Below are 18,334 nucleotides of genomic sequence, written 5' to 3'. Positions count from 1 at the left end.
GTCACAGTTTCTAGAAATTTCCTCAATGTGCTTATGTACATACAGTTTAATGAACGGCTTCAAATTTTGTATAAATATTTACAGGTAATTTTGAAGAAGATGGTAAAAGAGTTCGACGAGGTCTATCCGACGGACGCGTGGTAATAACGCATCATTTCACGGAGAAAACACTGACACCAGGTGGCGATGTAAGTATATATATCATTGAAATATTAACTTAACATGGCATCCTCACTACCTGGGTATGTGGCAACTTTCTTCCACGTACAACCAGTGTGAAATTAACTTCCTTGTATAATAAACTTTTACGAATAGAATGACGAAGAGACTTGAATAGAATATATATTCAATAATTGCCCAATAACTGAGAGGAATTCGTAATACTTACCCTACTATCAGCCTATCCAAGCCTATCCGACTGCAGCGGGGAGTCAGACAAGGCAATGTTATATTGCCGAAGCTGTTCACCGCTGTATTGGAAGATGTCTTTAAGCTTCCTGGCTGGGCAGATTCCAAATTCAAATGTAATATTTTGTTAAGTTTTAATTGGAACATTATTTATGACCAGACTAAATATTTGTTAGTTATTAATATATTAAGCTTAGATACTTAAGTTTTCTGCGTCATTTTACCTTGCAAGTAAATAAAACCGAGTAATTATTTATCATTCTGGGTTTACTTCTTCTACCTATAACAGCAATAGTAATAATAGACACTAGTCATAAGCTGTCGCGGGCCGGAACGATAGCACAGGCGGTCAGGATTTGGCCCGCGGGCCGGTGTTTGGAGACGCCTGGTCTATTCCATTGCAGTTTCTAACACCGTGGATACGAAAATAGTCTGTAAATTAATAATATTTGAATATGTCTCATAGTGTATGCGTTGTGCAGGGACGTAGAAATAAAAATGATGGGCTGATTCATATAGTTATTGGCTTGTTCTACCTTTCGAAATCCGTTTGAGACTATTTTTGGGACAACAAGACAAGACATACCGTAATTATAAATGAGAACTAATTAAGAATTTCTTGAACTGCGCTGTTCAGTGTCTCAACTAAAGTATGACTTATTAAATTTTTAACAACAGCAAAATTGCAAAATTTTTGCGGAAGTTTTCTATTTGCCGAGGGCGCTTATTTTAATCTCGATGTTAGCTTCCCTGGGACCGTACGGAGCGGACGTTCCAACAAAAGAAATCGCGTAGGCCTTTTGTTTTAGTTATTTTGAGTGTAAATTAAGAGTTGGTTTCATTGTCAGGTGAGTATGCAGTGCTCCGCCTCGGCAGATCGGCCACCGCACATCACGTGGCTAAGAGACGGGCAGCCTGTTTCCAGCAATACTGATCCCAGGTTTTTTTTAACTTACTTAAGCCGGTTTCATTTTTAATAAATAACCAGTGGTCCTTTGCACAGGATGCCGGCTAGATTATGGGTACCACAATGGCACCTATTTCTACCGTGCAGCAGTAATGTGTAAGCATTACTGTGTTTCGGTCTGAAGGGCGCCGTAGCTAGTGCAATTACTTGGCAAATGCCACTTAACATCTTATGTCTCAAGGTGACGAGTGCCGCTCAGAATTTTTGGGTTTTTTAAGAATTCTGAGCGGCATTGCATTGTATTGGGTAGGGCGTATCAATTACCATCAGCTAAACGTCCTACTCGTCTAGTCACTTATTTTCATATAAAAACTCTCTTGAGGATTTTACAATCTTGAACCCAAAGGTAGTAATAGAGCTAATTCTTTTTTAATTAAGCAGACCTCAAGAGTATTTTGTTCGGGGGTATGAGACGGTGGTTGAGAGGCTGACAGTAGCCAAATTTGTTTAAATTTATGTTATATAGGGAGGTTTTTAACACAAACTATTTGTTCCTGTACATCAAAAAAAAATATTTTTTTGTTCATCATATTTCAAAGACAGTGACCGAACTCGATATATAATTGCACAAAATCGGCTCGATAGAAAATAATTCTACAGATTGGTCTTAAAACCATCATAAATCGGTTCTGTCTTTATTTAAGGCTGATTTACACGTATTAAGTAGATAAGTAGCTAACTTAATTTTAAGTGCGTGTCCAAACGTATTTAAGTAGTTTAGCTCTTTAGTTCACTAAAGATGGTCGATCAACAAGGCCAGGAAGTCATAAATTATATATATATAGAAACTATATCAGCAAGAGCTCGTTCTATCGCTTGTATATTTCGGTACTTCCACAAACAGCACTGTAGTATTTTCTGTCCACCTAGACATAATTCCACAAGGAAATACCCACACGAACTATTGACCCTACAACGCTTCGCGAACTTATGCATTTACCTAAATTGTATCTGTTCAAACGTGTCAAGTGATAAGCTCCGCCTACCAACTTACCTGAAAATTAGACGAAATTCTATTCTACTTAACGCAAGTGACACTAAATTTTATGTGGCAACTTGTCACTAAATTCACTAAGTCACTTTAAATTTAGTTAATAACTTTACTCTTTAATACGTCTAAGCCAGCCTTAAGCCGCTGCCAACTTATATTACACAAATAACCCACCGTTGTTTTTAGTTCAATATTTATTTAGTATAATGTTCTAAGACCTGGCCTGAAAAGAAACAATGAAAATCCGTGTCATGGCACTGGGTTATGGATAGGTTCTGGTGTCTACGGGCTGCTGCAAAGAATTTATTATGATTGATTATAAGAAGTTACTAAGACTAGAACTAGAAATGTGGTGTTGGAGACGAATGCTCCAAGTATCTTGGACACAACACCGCACAATCGTCTCGATACTTGAACTCAAGGTGAAAGAAAGGCTTTCATCTATAGTCAGAGCGCGTATCCTCAGATACTTCGCGACGTGGGGAGCATGCCATAGATAGACTTGTTGTTCAGAGAAGGGTCAACGGCAGTAGTTCAAGAGGACGCTCCCCTACGCGCTGGACAGACCAGATCAAAGCCCTTACCAACACTCCCTTCAACACATGTGCCAGAGAAGCAACAGCCAGGGATAACTGGCGCAGAATCGTTCGTCGTTCGACGTGACCATGACTGCTCTGTCAAGAGTAATACGACGAAGAAGAATAAAGACTAGTTGATTTTTACGAATAAGGGCTAGGATGTTTTTTGTTTGTTTTTGGTTATGAACATGTTTTCTCCCTAAAATAATATAAATTGTATCAATCTTTTGCAATTAGTACAGCTCACAGAATAGGTTATAGATATCTTTGGTCTGTGGTATATTGTTACTAATCAAATTAAAAGATTTTTAGCTACATAATATATTATATATCAACTTCTATTATAATATTTGTTAAAAGATATTTTACACCGGTACATTTACAGGTATTATATCACCTGATTATTACTAAGTGACATTGGCTGTATTTTATCTTAAAAAAAAGCTGAGATCAAAAAATGTAAAAATAGGTAAAAATTATCTTGATTTGCAACACTTTGCTGTTAAAAATGTAAGGAAAGTTACATTCTGTACTTCTTCTACTACCAAACTCAACCTAACTTAATATGAACTGACTATTTACTGTCTCGGGCGACTAGTTATTTGACATAAGAATTCAATGATAAATGTATCTGATATGGTTTTAATGAGCCCGTTGGTATGTGTCTGCCTAACCTGAGACGGACTGGTTTTATCCACACAAAATATAAAAAAAATAGTCAAGTGTGAGTTTTGGGATATTTAAATTTTTACACGCTTTTTATTAGCTTCACGTCTATGAATGTTTGTTTGTAACCGACTCATTTGGGCACGATTTTGACCCACTTTAAACGGCCAGATTTCGTTCAAACTTCGTAGATTTATCGAGGACCGATGACAATACATTAATTTGATAAAATTATTCCATCTTTCAATTTGCAAAATAAGGTTATTATTAATTTACATAATTTTCATCTATCGTCTATAAGGCAGGAATTGATGTCAATTTTAAATTTCTATACAATGCGAGTTTTTTAGTTTTTTTTAACTACTATTTAATATTTTTACCTTTTAAATGCATATCTTCCGTCTGGGCAACGACGGAAGCTTTAGCCTCCATCGGTGCAAATCTTGGTGGTTGTAACAAATACACCAGCGAGGCCCTGGAGGACTGACGCGGAGAAGGGTTTCGCGTGAACAGTAGTATATAATATAGTATACAGTATTCACTAATGTAATGTAAATTTGCTTCAGTTACTAAAGGCATATCTTCAACTCTAAGCGAGGCTCCTTTGCACAGGAAGCCAGATAGATTGTGGGTACCACAATAGCGCCTATTTCTGCAGTGAAGCAGTAATGTGTAAACATTACTGTGTTTCGGTCGGGTGCCGTAGCTAATGAAATTACTGGGCAAATGAGACTTAAAATCTTATGTCTGAAGGTGACGAGCGCAGTTGTAGTGCCGTTCAGAATTTTTGAGTTTTTCAAGAATCCTGAGCGGCATTGCATTGTAATGGGTAGGGCGTATCAATTACCATCATATGAACGTCCTGCTCGTTTCATTCCTTATTTTTATAAAAAAAAGAAAAGAAAAAAAAAGATAATAATTTCATATTTGCCTTGTAACGCAAAGCACCTGTGAATAAATGTTGATTCATTATTTATTGAAAGTATTTCTTTTAGATATGCATTGGGACAAGTTATGAGGACGGACAATTCAGTGCTGGCCCAGTTGAATATCACCAGGCTGAGGGTGGAAGATGGAGGGTTGTACACGTGCGTGGCCAGCGAGGGCAGCCACGTGGCGACTTATGAGAACAGGCTGGATGTTTATGGTAATTGTGACCTGCCAATCATGTGTGCAATACACACATTGTATTTACAAGATCTCGAATAAAACTGGAAAAATATATTTTTGTATGTGTTATTTATAAACCTTCCGATATCGGCAGTGCCCCAGGGAACAAGATCTTTCAGATACACCAAAACCGAGAGTGCCCTACACACTATTACATCACCAAGTTCTGACACTTATTTTGTTAATAAGATGGTTTATTTTACATGGTCTTATAGCTTGTTTCAATAGCTTTCATATACTTAAATCGTCATAATTATAAGCAATCTATTAATGCACGTTAAATAGTACGCATCGACAGAACGCTGCTCGCGCGCCAAAATATCTCCGATCTGAGAGTTACCGCGCGATTTAAGTTTCCAGGAACAGAAAAGAAAGAGCGCAAAAAAGAGTACTGGGATAGTTTATGCGCCGTTTCTTCTCTTTCAGGTTTTGCGGTTTGAGAAAATAAATGCCATTTATGCCTTTTGTAGTGTCAATATTTATCACGTCTCACGTGTGGAATAATGCAGGAAAAGGGAACTCAAAGTTGTAAATAGGAACATTCAATTAGTAGGTGATAGAGGGAGAAAATTAGGGACTAGAAAGACTGTGACAGTTGGGAACACGTTAAAAAAAGCGGCGAACTGTTAAACTCTACTTGTCAGCAACGCACGCACGCAATCTTATTAATTTTTGGTGTTTTTCAAGAACCCTGGCCGGCACTGCATTGTAATGGGCCGGTCGTATCATTTACCATCAGCTGAACGTCCTGCTCATCTCGTCCCTTATTTTCATTAAAACTAATCCATATACTACTCTTCTCGTCTGATGTAGATGGGTAATAAATACTTAAGTAATAGGCATTAAAATTTGGGCTTAAAATAACTAATGATCGTTTTCAGGTCCGCCGTATATCCGGGCTCTACCACCAATTAAAATACAGAGCGGCGAGTCTCTGAATCTGAGATGCCCCTATTATGGATATCCAATAAGGTAATTAATTATCCTATAAATTTGTTATAAGTACAGTGGATGTGGGTGACTAATCGCATATTTCTATGTATCTGTATTAATTCACATGTCCTAATTACGTTACATAATTACAAAACATTACCATAGAATAATTTATCATATTTACACATACACAACATTCATTAAATATTAAATTTACAATAAAGCCGTGCGATATGCGTAGTATCCAGAATCATTTGTTGAATGCGCGCGCGGTGCTTGTCGCAGCCTTAAATTTCGTTATGTCTTATTTCGTTGTATACAAATCCTGGGAATCCAAGTGTGAGGCCAGAATACTTGTAAAATTATTAAAGTTACTTACTTTGTACCAATGTATACTTTGTAATAGATATTTTGTAACAACTATGTTACTTATATGGTACCCCAATAAATTAATCTTATTCTATACCTTTATTGAGTTTCTAGTGTGGTAGACACAGTCAATTTGTCAATAATAATTCATAATATGGAGAATTGTTTCGTAAAGTATGCTCCCTGTTGTTATAGTAAATTGTTTCGCAGCAGTTTTACAGTTAATTGCATTAATGAATTCTCTAATAGAAAATATGTTCATACAAAACAAATATTGGAAATATAAACTCCGTTTGTGCAGTAGTTTTTGAGTTTATCGCGAACAGACAGACAGACAGCGGAGCACTTTGTTTTATGATATGTAGTGATTGGTTTTAACTGTAATTCACTACTAAATAATCATAACGTTAATAGTGGAAACCTCAATACTAGAATACTGCTTACAAACTACAAAACAATTATAGAATTTATTGTGGCCGCAAATTAATTCCTGCAACAGTGTTTCTGGCTACGTACCAATAAGGCCAACAGTAATAATTTAATTATTTGTTTTTGCCGGCAGCAAAATCGATTGGGAACACAAGAGTAAGACAATAGGCTCAAATTTCTTGTTCGAATCCCGTTACAAGCGAAGCCAACGTGCAAGAAAGTATAAACGTAGTGCTGCAAATATTCGAGGAGTATTGAATATCCCGGAAGTGTCCAAGGACGATAGCGGCGCCATATATACGTGTACTGTTACAAGTCCGTCCGGGGAAATGGCAAGACGTGCTTTTGAAATACAAGTTGTGGAAGCTCCAATACTGGATGATCTTTTGCTGGGGAATAATTTGCAGGAAGGACAGATTGCAAATATCTACTGTAACGTGAGAACAGGCGACTTACCTATACGTTTCGAGTGGTTGAAGGATGGAAAACGAATACCTAGCAGTTTGAATGTTAGTATGGTGTTACTTTTATAACGATTATTAATAATGTTTCAACGGATAATACATTATTTTTGCCTCATGTATGTGTCCAAATGTTCTGTGTCGAGTGTCAAGACTCAAGTAGTGCCTGCTTCGTGCCAGAGTTTGGCGAGTCAACATCTCCTGAGGATGCCTCGTGTAGAGGCGAAACACGTGTCGAAATGTTTAAAGACAAATATTGGCGGTAATTTTGAAAACAAAAATTAACACTAAAGAAAACTTAACACATTTGGATAATTATGGATTTCCGGAAAGTAACGCCTACATCAATAAATTTTCGTGCGTGAGTGTTTGTTAGGGATGATATCTACTGTTGCCGTCTCGGTCAATTATGAGGGTAAGGTCTGTCTACTCTCTGACCACGTCCGCATATACGCGTGGTAACCCAGGTGCAGAAACGGATAATCTCATGGGCTTTGTTCAATTCACAATTTAAGACGTGCTGGGACGGATACCTTCCACTGAACTCTTAGTCTTGGGTGACTTCAACGGGCATAATGCCGAATGGCTCCGAATCTCATGCCACAGACTACGCAGGGTGTATTCGCGAATCTGTCCCAATTGTGGGACTCCTTCACACATTCTGTGTAAAGAGCCTCCCACTAGATCCCGGCTAGATTATGGCTACCATAACAGCGCCTATTTCTGCCATGAAACAGTACTGTGTAAACATTACTGTGTCCGAAACACAGTAGTCTGAAGGGCGCCGTAGCTAGTGAAGTTACTGGGCAAATGAGACTTAACATCTTATGTCTCAAGGAGACGAGCGCAATTGAAGTGTCGCTCAGAATTTTTGGTTTTTCAAGAATGAATGTAATGGGCAGGGCGTACCAATTACCATCAGCTGAACGTCTTGTACGTCTCGTCCTTTAGTGTCATAAAAAAACGGTTGAGTCAGCTGTGCGGCTCCTGTATGTGGATAGCCACATGACTGATATCATCTTCATGTTGGCATTCCTCTACGCGATTTTCAAAAACCCTGTACGTTCCAAACAGTGGATTGAGTCTGATTACGTGGTGTTTTCTGGACGAAACCTTGTGGTTACATTTACTAAAAGCACTACATCTTCCATAAAGGCCTCTATTTTGAATCACGTCACCACTACGTTTGTTTGTCCTCCTCTTCCTTAAAAAACCCCTTCAAACTACTATTTAAAAATTCTGTACTGAAATTTAAATATTTCATACATACACCTAATATATTTATATTTTGTAATAATTTGCCCTTACAAATGCAATCAGATTTGAAAATCGCAGGCCAAAATATACATCTATGTGGCCATATATAATGGAATGTGTATGTGTGTATATAAACAGTACATTTTCAGGTGATTGAGCGGAGTTCGGAATTATTCAGTGCTTTAGTAATTAAGAAGGTGTCACTCGAACATTGCGGTACGTACACATGTGTGGCCTCTAATCAAGTGAGCACTGTGAACAAGTCGACAGAGCTATACATCAAAGGTGAGTGTGATTAACAAATAATTACTGATGACATCAAGTTAACATAACGCCGAATATTCAAAGCTAACATACCAACGTATTGAGAGTAATTTTCATTTGAATTACAAATTAATTAACGGCTTTCGAATGATGTTATAAACAGGAGGTAATAATTTTATGTTTGTATTCTCAATTAGTAATGATTGAACATTTCCGGTGGTTCCCAATATACTATCTACAGATAGAGATAAATTTCTACCTTCTACTGTTAGTAATTAGCTATCAATAATCTGAAGCTGTCCCAATATACCTGATAAGTCATTCTTATCGCCTTATATTGGGACGCCTGAATTTCAATTTCCATACAAACTTTTTTCACTGGTAAGCTATACGACCTCCCATTGACAGACAGCGTGTTCGGATAAGGTGAGTTACCGTCGATAAGTTTATTGGAACAGAAAAGTCAACAATAGTTACGACAAGAAGGCCACAACCGGAGATAGACTGAATATTGAGATCTACCAATCATTAAACTCCGGAACCTCCGGTTATGGCACAGAGTAGGGATGGTGACTTACGTGTAAGTTTAACAGAGTAGTTTATGCACAATATCTTTGATTTAATAGTATAATTTAAATTATGTTAATTTTGCAAGCAATTTGGTGGTGCGACCAGCTCGGACGCGTCATGACTCTGGTGTATGTACACTGTACAGTGTCTAGTTTGGTAGCTTATGAACACCACCGTGGAGTTCCGGTGGCCGGCAACGCATCTCTTACGGCCATTCCCAATATACTATCTACAGATAGAGATCAATTACTACCTTATACTGTTAGTAATTAGCTGTCAATAATCTGAAGCTGTCCCAATATACCCTATAAGTCATTCTTATCGCCTTATATTAGGACACGTGAATTGCAATTTCCATACAAACTTCTACCGCTGGTAACCTATACGGCGTCCCATTGACAGACAGCGTGTTCGGATAAGGTGAGTTACCGTCGATAAGTTTATTGTTACAGACAAGTCAACGATAGTTACGATTTTTATCTCAAGTAAGAGATAGATAGAATATTGGGAACGGCCGTTACCTCTTATATTTTTGATGTCCTTGGGCTGTCATGTTACTTTCGCAAGCTACCAATGTTAATTTTATGTACAGTTGCGCCGAAGTGGCTCATGGAGCCATCCAATTCATCGTTGTTGTTAGGAAGACATGGAAGTATCTCATGCAGTGCCAGTGGATACCCGGTGCCTCAGGTGCATTGGATGAAAAAAGACGGTGAGTATATTTATAGTAAAAAAATATAACCTTTAAATATAAGTATTTCTTGATATATTTTCATCTACAATCCACATCTCGCTGACGCAGCACTAGAGCAAACGAAAATTTACGGCTTTTTATGAAACGAAAAGAGAGAAAGGATAAATAGATTGGCAATTCTTCTATGACAATCGGTATTCGCTAAGATGATTCTTGATGATATGACGCATATTATCACAGAAAATATTATTTCAATAATTCAGGAAATCGAATCCATTTAAATTATAAGCAAATATTTACCTATGTATGGTAAATTAGTTAGTAACAGAGAACTATAATAAATAAGGGAATCAATGTTATGGACTTTTCCAGTTGTTTTATAACTCTCCACGTTTTTTTACAATAGAAAACATTTTTAACCGACTTCAAAAAAGGAGGAGGTTCTCAATTCAATATAAGATTGTCTTCTATAAGACAATAGGGGACTCCTCTAGCAGTGTAAAAACACAATGTAATATAACAAGTACTAGAATAAGTAATAATTGTAAAATTGCAAACCTGATGCACCAAAATATGCAAGGATTATTAGGTAAAGAACTTGAACTGGAGTTATTTATAAATCATAAAGATATACATATTTTATGTTTAACAGAGCACTGGCTCAGAAAATATGAGCTCATCTTTAACTTCAGTGTGTTTAGCAGAGAAAAACATACACGTGGCGGCTCTCTTATTCTTGTAAGTAAATTATTTAAATTCAAAGAACGAGAAGATATTGTGGGCCTCTCTGTTGAACGTACAATTGAAATAGCCTGTGCAGAGCTCGAGCGCGCCATTGTAGTTAGTATATACAGACCCCCAGATGCAGTTTATGAATTATTTGAAAGTGTATTGGAGGAGGTTTTATTAAAATTATCTGAGTCTAAGAAGTATATCATGATATGTGGTGATTTTAATATTAATTTATTAGAAAAATCCTCAACCAGTATTAGATTCAGATCTTTATTCAAATCATATGATTTAACCAATATTTTCTTAGAGCCTACTAGAGTAACTGGCACCTCCAAAAGCTGTATTGATAACATATTTACCAATTATAAACAAATTCCTCAGGCAATAACAACAAGTTCAGACCACTTTGGTCAGTTAGCCTCTTTTAATATTGAGGTCAATAAATGTACTAAAATTAAAAAGTTTACGTTTGTTTCTGTGAATAATAGGCGAATGGAGAAATATAGAGGTAATGTGTCAGTTAAACTCTCAAATTTGGATTTATTCAAATATAATATTAATCCAAATGAAATGTATGATATGTTATTTAAAATAATTAAAACAGAGTTTGCTTCTATATTTACTTCTAAGACAATCAAATCAGGTGGTCTACTGTCATTTAATGATTGGGCAACAGCTGGCATTCATAGGAGCAGACAAAGGCTATATGAACTGTATAGTGAGAGATCACTGTATAATCATGATACATCTTTTCTCGAGTATGTTAAAAAATACTCTAAATTATTTAAAAGTGTTTGTTCTATTCCAAATAAAATAAAGATAACTTGGAATGTTATTAACTGGGAATCTGGAAGATTGAAAGACCGCAACATTGAATATAATCTATCAATAAACAATACAATAATTCAATCTCAGCAGGAAGTTGCTACTGCTTTTGAGAAAATTTTTTCTGAGATTCCAGTTTCTATCACAAACACTCTTGTCTCCTCCACCAGTGTTGCTGAGTCACTTCTTCTGGAAAATGTTATAGGATGTCAACAAAGTTTCAATTTTAGTTTTGTTAGCCCTGGAGAAATAATTAAAACTTTTAAATCTCTAGACATGAAGAAAACTGCTGATATATGGGGCATTTCTGTTAAAATAATAAGTTCAATAATTGATGTCATAGCACCATATCTTGCAATAGTATTTAATAATTGTATTAATCGTGGCGTTTTTCCTGACCTTCTGAAACATAGTAAAATTACACCAATATTTAAGTCGGGATGCTCTTCTAACCCGAACAACTATCGTCCTGTGTCGGTTTTGCCGACCCTTATTATAATTTTTGAAAAAATAATTTTAAGCCAAATGCTTACTTACTTTAACTCTCATAAGTTACTTCATTTGAAACAATTTGGCTTTACTAGGGGACGTTCAACAACGGATGCAGGTGTTGAGCTGATCAAGAATATTTTTGATGCCTGGGAGGAATCGCAGAATGCACTTGGCATCTTCTGTGATTTATCTAAGGCTTTTGATTGTGTTCAACATTCAACGCTGGTCAGGAAGCTATACCACTATGGCATAAAAGGAACTTCGCTCGATCTTCTGACTTCATATCTAAACAATAGAATTCAGAGGGTCGACGTGGATGGCAGGAGATCTCCTGGGACTCCTCTCAGTATGGGGGTACCACAAGGGTCTATTCTTGGACCGTTCCTCTTCCTTATCTATATAAATGATCTTCCTAATCTTATAGAGAAAAAACATAAGGTAGTATTGTTTGCGGACGACACTTCACTGATTTTCAAAGTGAAAGGAAACCAAGCTATGTATGACGAAGTGAACGATATTTTATCTGACATCGTGTACTGGTTTAGCGCTAATAACCTATTGTTAAATAGCAAGAAAACTAAATTCATTAAATTTACCGTACCAAATGTCAAAAATGTAAATGCAAATGTTTTGTTAAACGGAGAGGTGATAGAACCGGTGGAATCTGCTATATTTCTTGGCATAACTCTATATTCCAAATTACAATGGGGTCCCCACATTGAAGGATTGGCGAACAGACTTAGTTCTGCAGCATACGCGGTTAAAAAAAATTAGACAATTAACTGACATAGATACGGCGCGACTAGTATACTTTAGTTATTTCCATAGTATTATGTCCTATGGTATATTGCTATGGGGCAACGCTGCTGATATAAATACAACAAAGGTGTTACGTTATTCAAAAGAATTGTTAAAAAACGTTTGTGTGGTAACGGTTACTATAACATAAATGACTTTCTTAATGATACCACAGATTGGGAATGGTGCGACCGCCCTCAGGCTATTAAATAATAAGTTTAATTGTACAATGTTACTTTGTAAATGTTACTTTAATTGTAAAACATATTTTTGATGAAAAAAAAGCCCGCTGAGTTTGTTGCGCCCATTCTTCTCAGGCCTGAGGCATTCACTTTGGAATGGGTGGTAGTTTTTTTTGACTTTCAATAAGTGATTTCACATCCTATTTTGAATAAAAATATTTGAATTTGAATTCGTCGGTATATTTTTTTATGTTTGTTATCTCAGAACTTTCGACTGGGTTAATTGATTTTGACAATTCTTTTTTAATATAGAGCTGGTGCTTCCCGTGTGGTCCCATTACATAATCGTAACTAGAATTAGATTACTTAATTAGATTGTTTAGAAATACGCAATTATACGTGCATATTATAATAACTATTGTTTTGGAATAATGTTTTTGAAGTGGTTTTTTTTTGTTATTTGTTACATAATTACAATAGTCGTGGTATATGTTTATTGAAATATATTTTCTCCTTTTTAGTTTGAAGTTATAAAAGCGTGGTTTTTAGTTTTTTTTCACTATAATTAGTTTACGATGGTAATGTCTTAATAACGAATAATCTATGTATTTGCATCCGCCATAGACTTTGGCACAAATACAACCTGCCTGTTTTTATCGGTTGTCTAACAGCAAGAGACTCTATCTAGACGTATAAATTATCTAAGGTCAAGCTAATATAAGTTGTAATACAAACAGATTCTTCAATTTTATACATACACCACAATGGGTAACTCGAATACCCACAATATTTGATTATTAATTTAATTCCAGCTATCCTGGGTACATGGCAACCCGTTCTGGAGTTAGCCGGCGGCGGTATTCTCAGCTTACCGAACGGGACTTTGGTTATTGAAGAAGTTTCGCTGTCCGACGAAGGATTATACTCGTGCAATATTGAAAACGGCGTTGGAGCGCCTCTTAGCAAGACTGTCTGGATCACTGTGAATAGTTGGTATTTAAATGCTCTAACAATATCAAATTCTGTTAGTAAGCAAACTTCGAACAATTAAACTTTTAATTGTTATTGCATAGTTATAAACGGTGAAAATACATCAACAGCATCATGTAGAGTCAAATAAGATTAACAAAAGTGATTCAATTAAATAGTTAAAAGACAGCCATTTTAAAAGTGATACTGGTGTTTTAGATTCTGATAAGGTCATATATATGCTAGTTCTGTTTTTTATGAAACTAATGTTCGAGACGAGTAAGACGTTCACCTGATGATAATTGATACGCCCTGCCCATAAAAATGCAGTACCGCTCAGAATTCTTTAAGAGTCCCAAAAATACTGAGCGGCACTACAGTTCCGCTTGTCACATTGAGACGTAAGATGTTAGGTCTCATTTTCCCAGTAATTTCACTAGCTACGACGCCCTTCAGACCGAAACACAATAATGTTTACACATTATTGCTATACGGCTGAAATAGGCACAGCTATGATACCCATAATCTAGCTTGCATCCTGTGCAAGGGAACCTCCCACTGGTAACACCTCGACTGGTTTTTCAAAGAATATTCCCCAAGAATTTAAACATTCTTGAATCGAAAAATTATTTTGGACATAAGTAGCTTTGAGAACACACCGAGTCTTGTAAAACGAGTGCATCGCAACATTGTCTTGAATTTTAAGATACAAATAAATTCAAGGTGGAAACTTCTACATCCAAGCCTTCACATGCGCTTCTGTAACTTAAGTTGAATGTACTGATGCTTTTTGGTCGTGAAGATGATTAGCCTGGAGGTCGCGTTTTGCAAACTACTTCCAAGGTATTAGGAAACACAATTTAAAATATATGCAATGACTATCCTTTGGTCTTCAAGTCTTCGTCACTTTTACTCGCGACTTCGTGCACATGCAATAGTTACTTTGCAGCATTTTTTATTTTTTAATATACTCACTTTGCAAATAATACACAACAAACTGCGTGGTTAATACTTTTTTTTATAAGCTACCAACTATAGATCATTTCATGCTCCTTTTTATCCCCAAATAGGTCTTAATTTAAAAACGCTAGAATAAATATTATAATAAACTTTTATACAAACTTCAAACCCCTATACCAACCCCGCCAAGTCTTTTTTCGCAATAAAAGGTAGCATCTGTCTTTTTTCAAGCTCTAGTCTATTTCTGTTCTAACTTGTATCTAAATCGGTTCCGTGGTTCAGGCGTGAAAGCGTAACAAACAAACTTACACTCACATTTATAATATTAGTAGGGATTTATTTGCCAATAAAAAATGAGACCGTTTTCCTAGCAGTGTTGCAATTATTTTTGACCATAGCTAGAAAATTTGCAAAATTTCTTTTGATTTACTTGTGTTTCTTTTCGGTCCACCCGAGTTTGATCACCTGTCCCAATATTGTAGAATGGCGTATATTACCCAATCATTGTCCATTATCACACTTTTCTATCACGACATCAGACTACACACAGTCGTGCGGAATCTTCGATCAACAATAGCAACTGTTAATCGAAGTGCGGAATCCATCAAGTACAAAACTTCGGTATATTAACATGCACATGTTTGTTCTGTTTCTTGGTCTATTTCCGTCTCTCAACAGTGTGGGTTACCTGTGAAACAGTTTTTTGTCAGTTTCCACTGATTGTCCTTTGGTGCAATTTATGCATTGGGTAACCCCGGTCGAAAATTACCTTGGAGATGAATACGTCTACATTCTTACTCATTACACAGAGCTACGAGATTGATCTTAGTTAAGTTTTGTATACTCAATCTGAAAAAGATCGCGATATTGAAAAAGTAAATGTTCATCTCGCAAAGTTAAAAAATAAAATGATCCTAGATAGTTTTTGAAGTTATACTTCTTTAAATTTTAAGATGCGCGCGAATCACTGTAACACTAAAGTAACAAGGTGAAGTTGATTCCTAAAATTTTCTGACGTTTGCGATATTCGTTATTTTTTTTTGGCTTCTTCGTCCATTATTAGGATAGACAAAGGGTTCAAGCCCGTACAGCCGTATTCGTTATTTAATAATTAATTGTCAAAGCTTTCGTTCCGAGATTTTTACAATATTGTTCTTTCTAACGTAGATATAGCACGAGGAATAAATAATTTTAAGGATTTTTGCTTTGTTAGGCCAAAGAAGTATAACTTCTTGCGTGCATACATAAGTACACACACACTTTTTTATTTTTCTATTTCGCATTTTCGTATTTTTGTTTCTTTTATGGCCTATCTAGAATATTTCAGTCTCTACGTTATATCTATTAGAGATTAAGCGTAACTTTTCTCATCAAAAATAACCTCAAGTCATATGAGCATTATATGCAATACTTTACTAAAGGTTATTTAATGCCCCAAATAAAACAAACACATTCATAAGTTACCAAAAGAAGTATTAAATGAAAAGTCCAGTAAGTAATTTATACTTTACTAGCGGAGCCGACAGACGTTGTTCTGTACACACGTCTTAAATTTAAGAAATCGGTCCAACTGTTAGGTGGAATTCACTACCATACACATGGGCAGAAAATTATATATGGACTGAATTGAGAATCAAAACCAATTTTAAATTCACTGGAACACACAAAAAAATCATCAAAACCAGTCCAGTCGTTTTGGAGGTAGTTCAATTGTGAATCTAAACAATCCTCGTATCCACCTGACAACACACGTCATAAAAGTTCATTAAGATCTGCCCAGCCGTTTAGGAGGAGTTCACTGCCAACACACGTACAGAAGAATTATATAATAATTCTTTCATAATTAATATAATAATAATTTCGACCAATAATTAATCTATTTTATCATAATAAGGTGTATTCTTAAACCGATATTCGCTACAGAGCCGGTCCACTTTGACGTATCTTCCACGAAGGTGACCACACGTGTGTCTCAACCAGTTACTCTGGAGTGCCACGCGCTTGGCGACCAGCCCGTTAGAGTTGTCTGGACTCACGAAGGAAATGTGCTCGATCTGCATGGGCACAGGTAAAATAAAACTTCTAACTATTGAAAAGTATTTTTTACATTTATCCCAATACAAGATATCATAGCCTCGACTTAGATGTATTCTATGTATTCTTGCTATGTGGACATAGCTTATAGTATAAAAGTCAAACAATAATATCATTATGTTCCTAGAACTATTTTGACACGGGGAAACTCAAAATTACAAATCCTAAAATTTTACCCAAGGAATATTACTATTAAGATCCCACACCAGAATAGTATTTTGGAAGTGAAAAAAAATAAACCTCGCCTTCATGTAGTTTTCACTTGCCTTGTGATCTTTTTGTTTTTTTTTTTAATTATTTTTTATGGAAATGGAGTACAAACGAGCGTACGGGTCACCTGGTGTTAAGTGATCATCGCTGCACCCACCCACATTTTCCTGCAACACCAGAGGAATCACAGGAGCGTTGCCGGCCTTTAAAGAAGGAGTAAGCGCTTTTTTTGAAGGTACCCATGTCGTATCGTCCCTGAAACACCGCACAAGGAAGCTCATTTCACAGCTTAGTAGTACACGGAAGGAAGATGGAGGAACGCATTACGTCCAGATGGTGGGGATGATACCCTAATTTGAAATTGCTACTTAATACCAACCTATTACAGAATAGTATTTTCAGAAGTTTTCACTTGTCTTGTGATATTTTTGTTTGTCGGTTTGATTCTGCAACTCTCCAAGACAACTGGACCGCCTGTTAATGACGGATTTTTTTTATGACAGTAAGGACAAGACAACCAGGACGTTCAGCCGATGGTATTTAATACGCCCTGCCCATTGCAATGCAGTGCCTCTGAGGATTCTTGAAAAACCCAAAAATTCCGAATGGCACTACAACTGCGCTCGTCACATTGAGACATAAGATGTTAAGTCTCATTTGCCCAGTAATTTTACTCGCTACGGCGCCCTCCAGACCGAAACATAATAATGCTTATACATTACTCCTTCACGGCAGAAATAGTCGCTGTTGTGGTACCCAAAATCTAGCCGGCATCCTGTGCCAAGGTAATAGATATTTGACTGAAACATAGCATACATTATAAGAAGTAACTAGAGCTAATAAAATTTTAGAATAATCTTTTCTATATATTTATGTCATGAAATTCTAGTTATACAGTAAAGGAAGTAACCCACAGCTGGCCATTTAAGATATTAATGGAAAACAAAACAAGTAACTATTCATTTCAGACTCAAAGTATCAGAAGTGAAGACAACTCAGGGGTTAGTCAGTACCATCAAGATCCCGTACACAGAGACCACTGATGCCGGAGTGTACCAGTGCCGCGCTACTAACCCGTATGGTGCAGCTACCTTCAGCATCACCGTCACTGTGCTCGGTAAGAACCCACCAGCTAGAAGAACTCCAACCGCCCTGCGGAGAGAGCTGATTGGTATTTATTTTTATTGCTGATTTTTATTTTATTGACTTACTCGTGCAACGGCCGTTCCCAATATACTATCTACAGATAGAGATAAATTACAACTGTCAGTAATTAGCAGTCAATAATCTAAAGCTGTCCGAATACCCGATAAGT

At 36.4% G+C, this 18,334-nt stretch overlaps 1 protein-coding gene across 1 annotated transcript in view; it reads left to right on the top strand.

The window, feature by feature from the left end:
• Positions 1–17,875, top strand: part of LOC126967493 (cell adhesion molecule Dscam2-like) — a 156,186-nt gene extending 138,311 nt beyond the window's left edge. The window contains exons 7-17 of the mRNA XM_050811981.1: positions 85–188; positions 1,257–1,348; positions 4,606–4,757; positions 5,662–5,752; positions 6,645–7,020; positions 8,379–8,514; positions 9,656–9,775; positions 13,599–13,775; positions 16,639–16,783; positions 17,523–17,605; positions 17,871–17,875. Of these exons, the coding sequence (XP_050667938.1) occupies positions 85–188; positions 1,257–1,348; positions 4,606–4,757; positions 5,662–5,752; positions 6,645–7,020; positions 8,379–8,514; positions 9,656–9,775; positions 13,599–13,775; positions 16,639–16,783; positions 17,523–17,605; positions 17,871–17,875 (1,481 nt within the window). The remainder of the gene's footprint in view (positions 1–84; positions 189–1,256; positions 1,349–4,605; positions 4,758–5,661; positions 5,753–6,644; positions 7,021–8,378; positions 8,515–9,655; positions 9,776–13,598; positions 13,776–16,638; positions 16,784–17,522; positions 17,606–17,870) is intronic.
• Positions 17,876–18,334: the final 459 nt, after the last annotated feature.

Source organism: Leptidea sinapis, chromosome 13 (assembly GCF_905404315.1).
Source record: "Leptidea sinapis chromosome 13, ilLepSina1.1, whole genome shotgun sequence".
NCBI classification, from domain to species: domain Eukaryota; kingdom Metazoa; phylum Arthropoda; class Insecta; order Lepidoptera; family Pieridae; genus Leptidea; species Leptidea sinapis.
The sequence above is the reverse complement of the archived record's forward strand: the minus strand, read 5'-3'. Positions and strand labels throughout refer to the sequence as shown.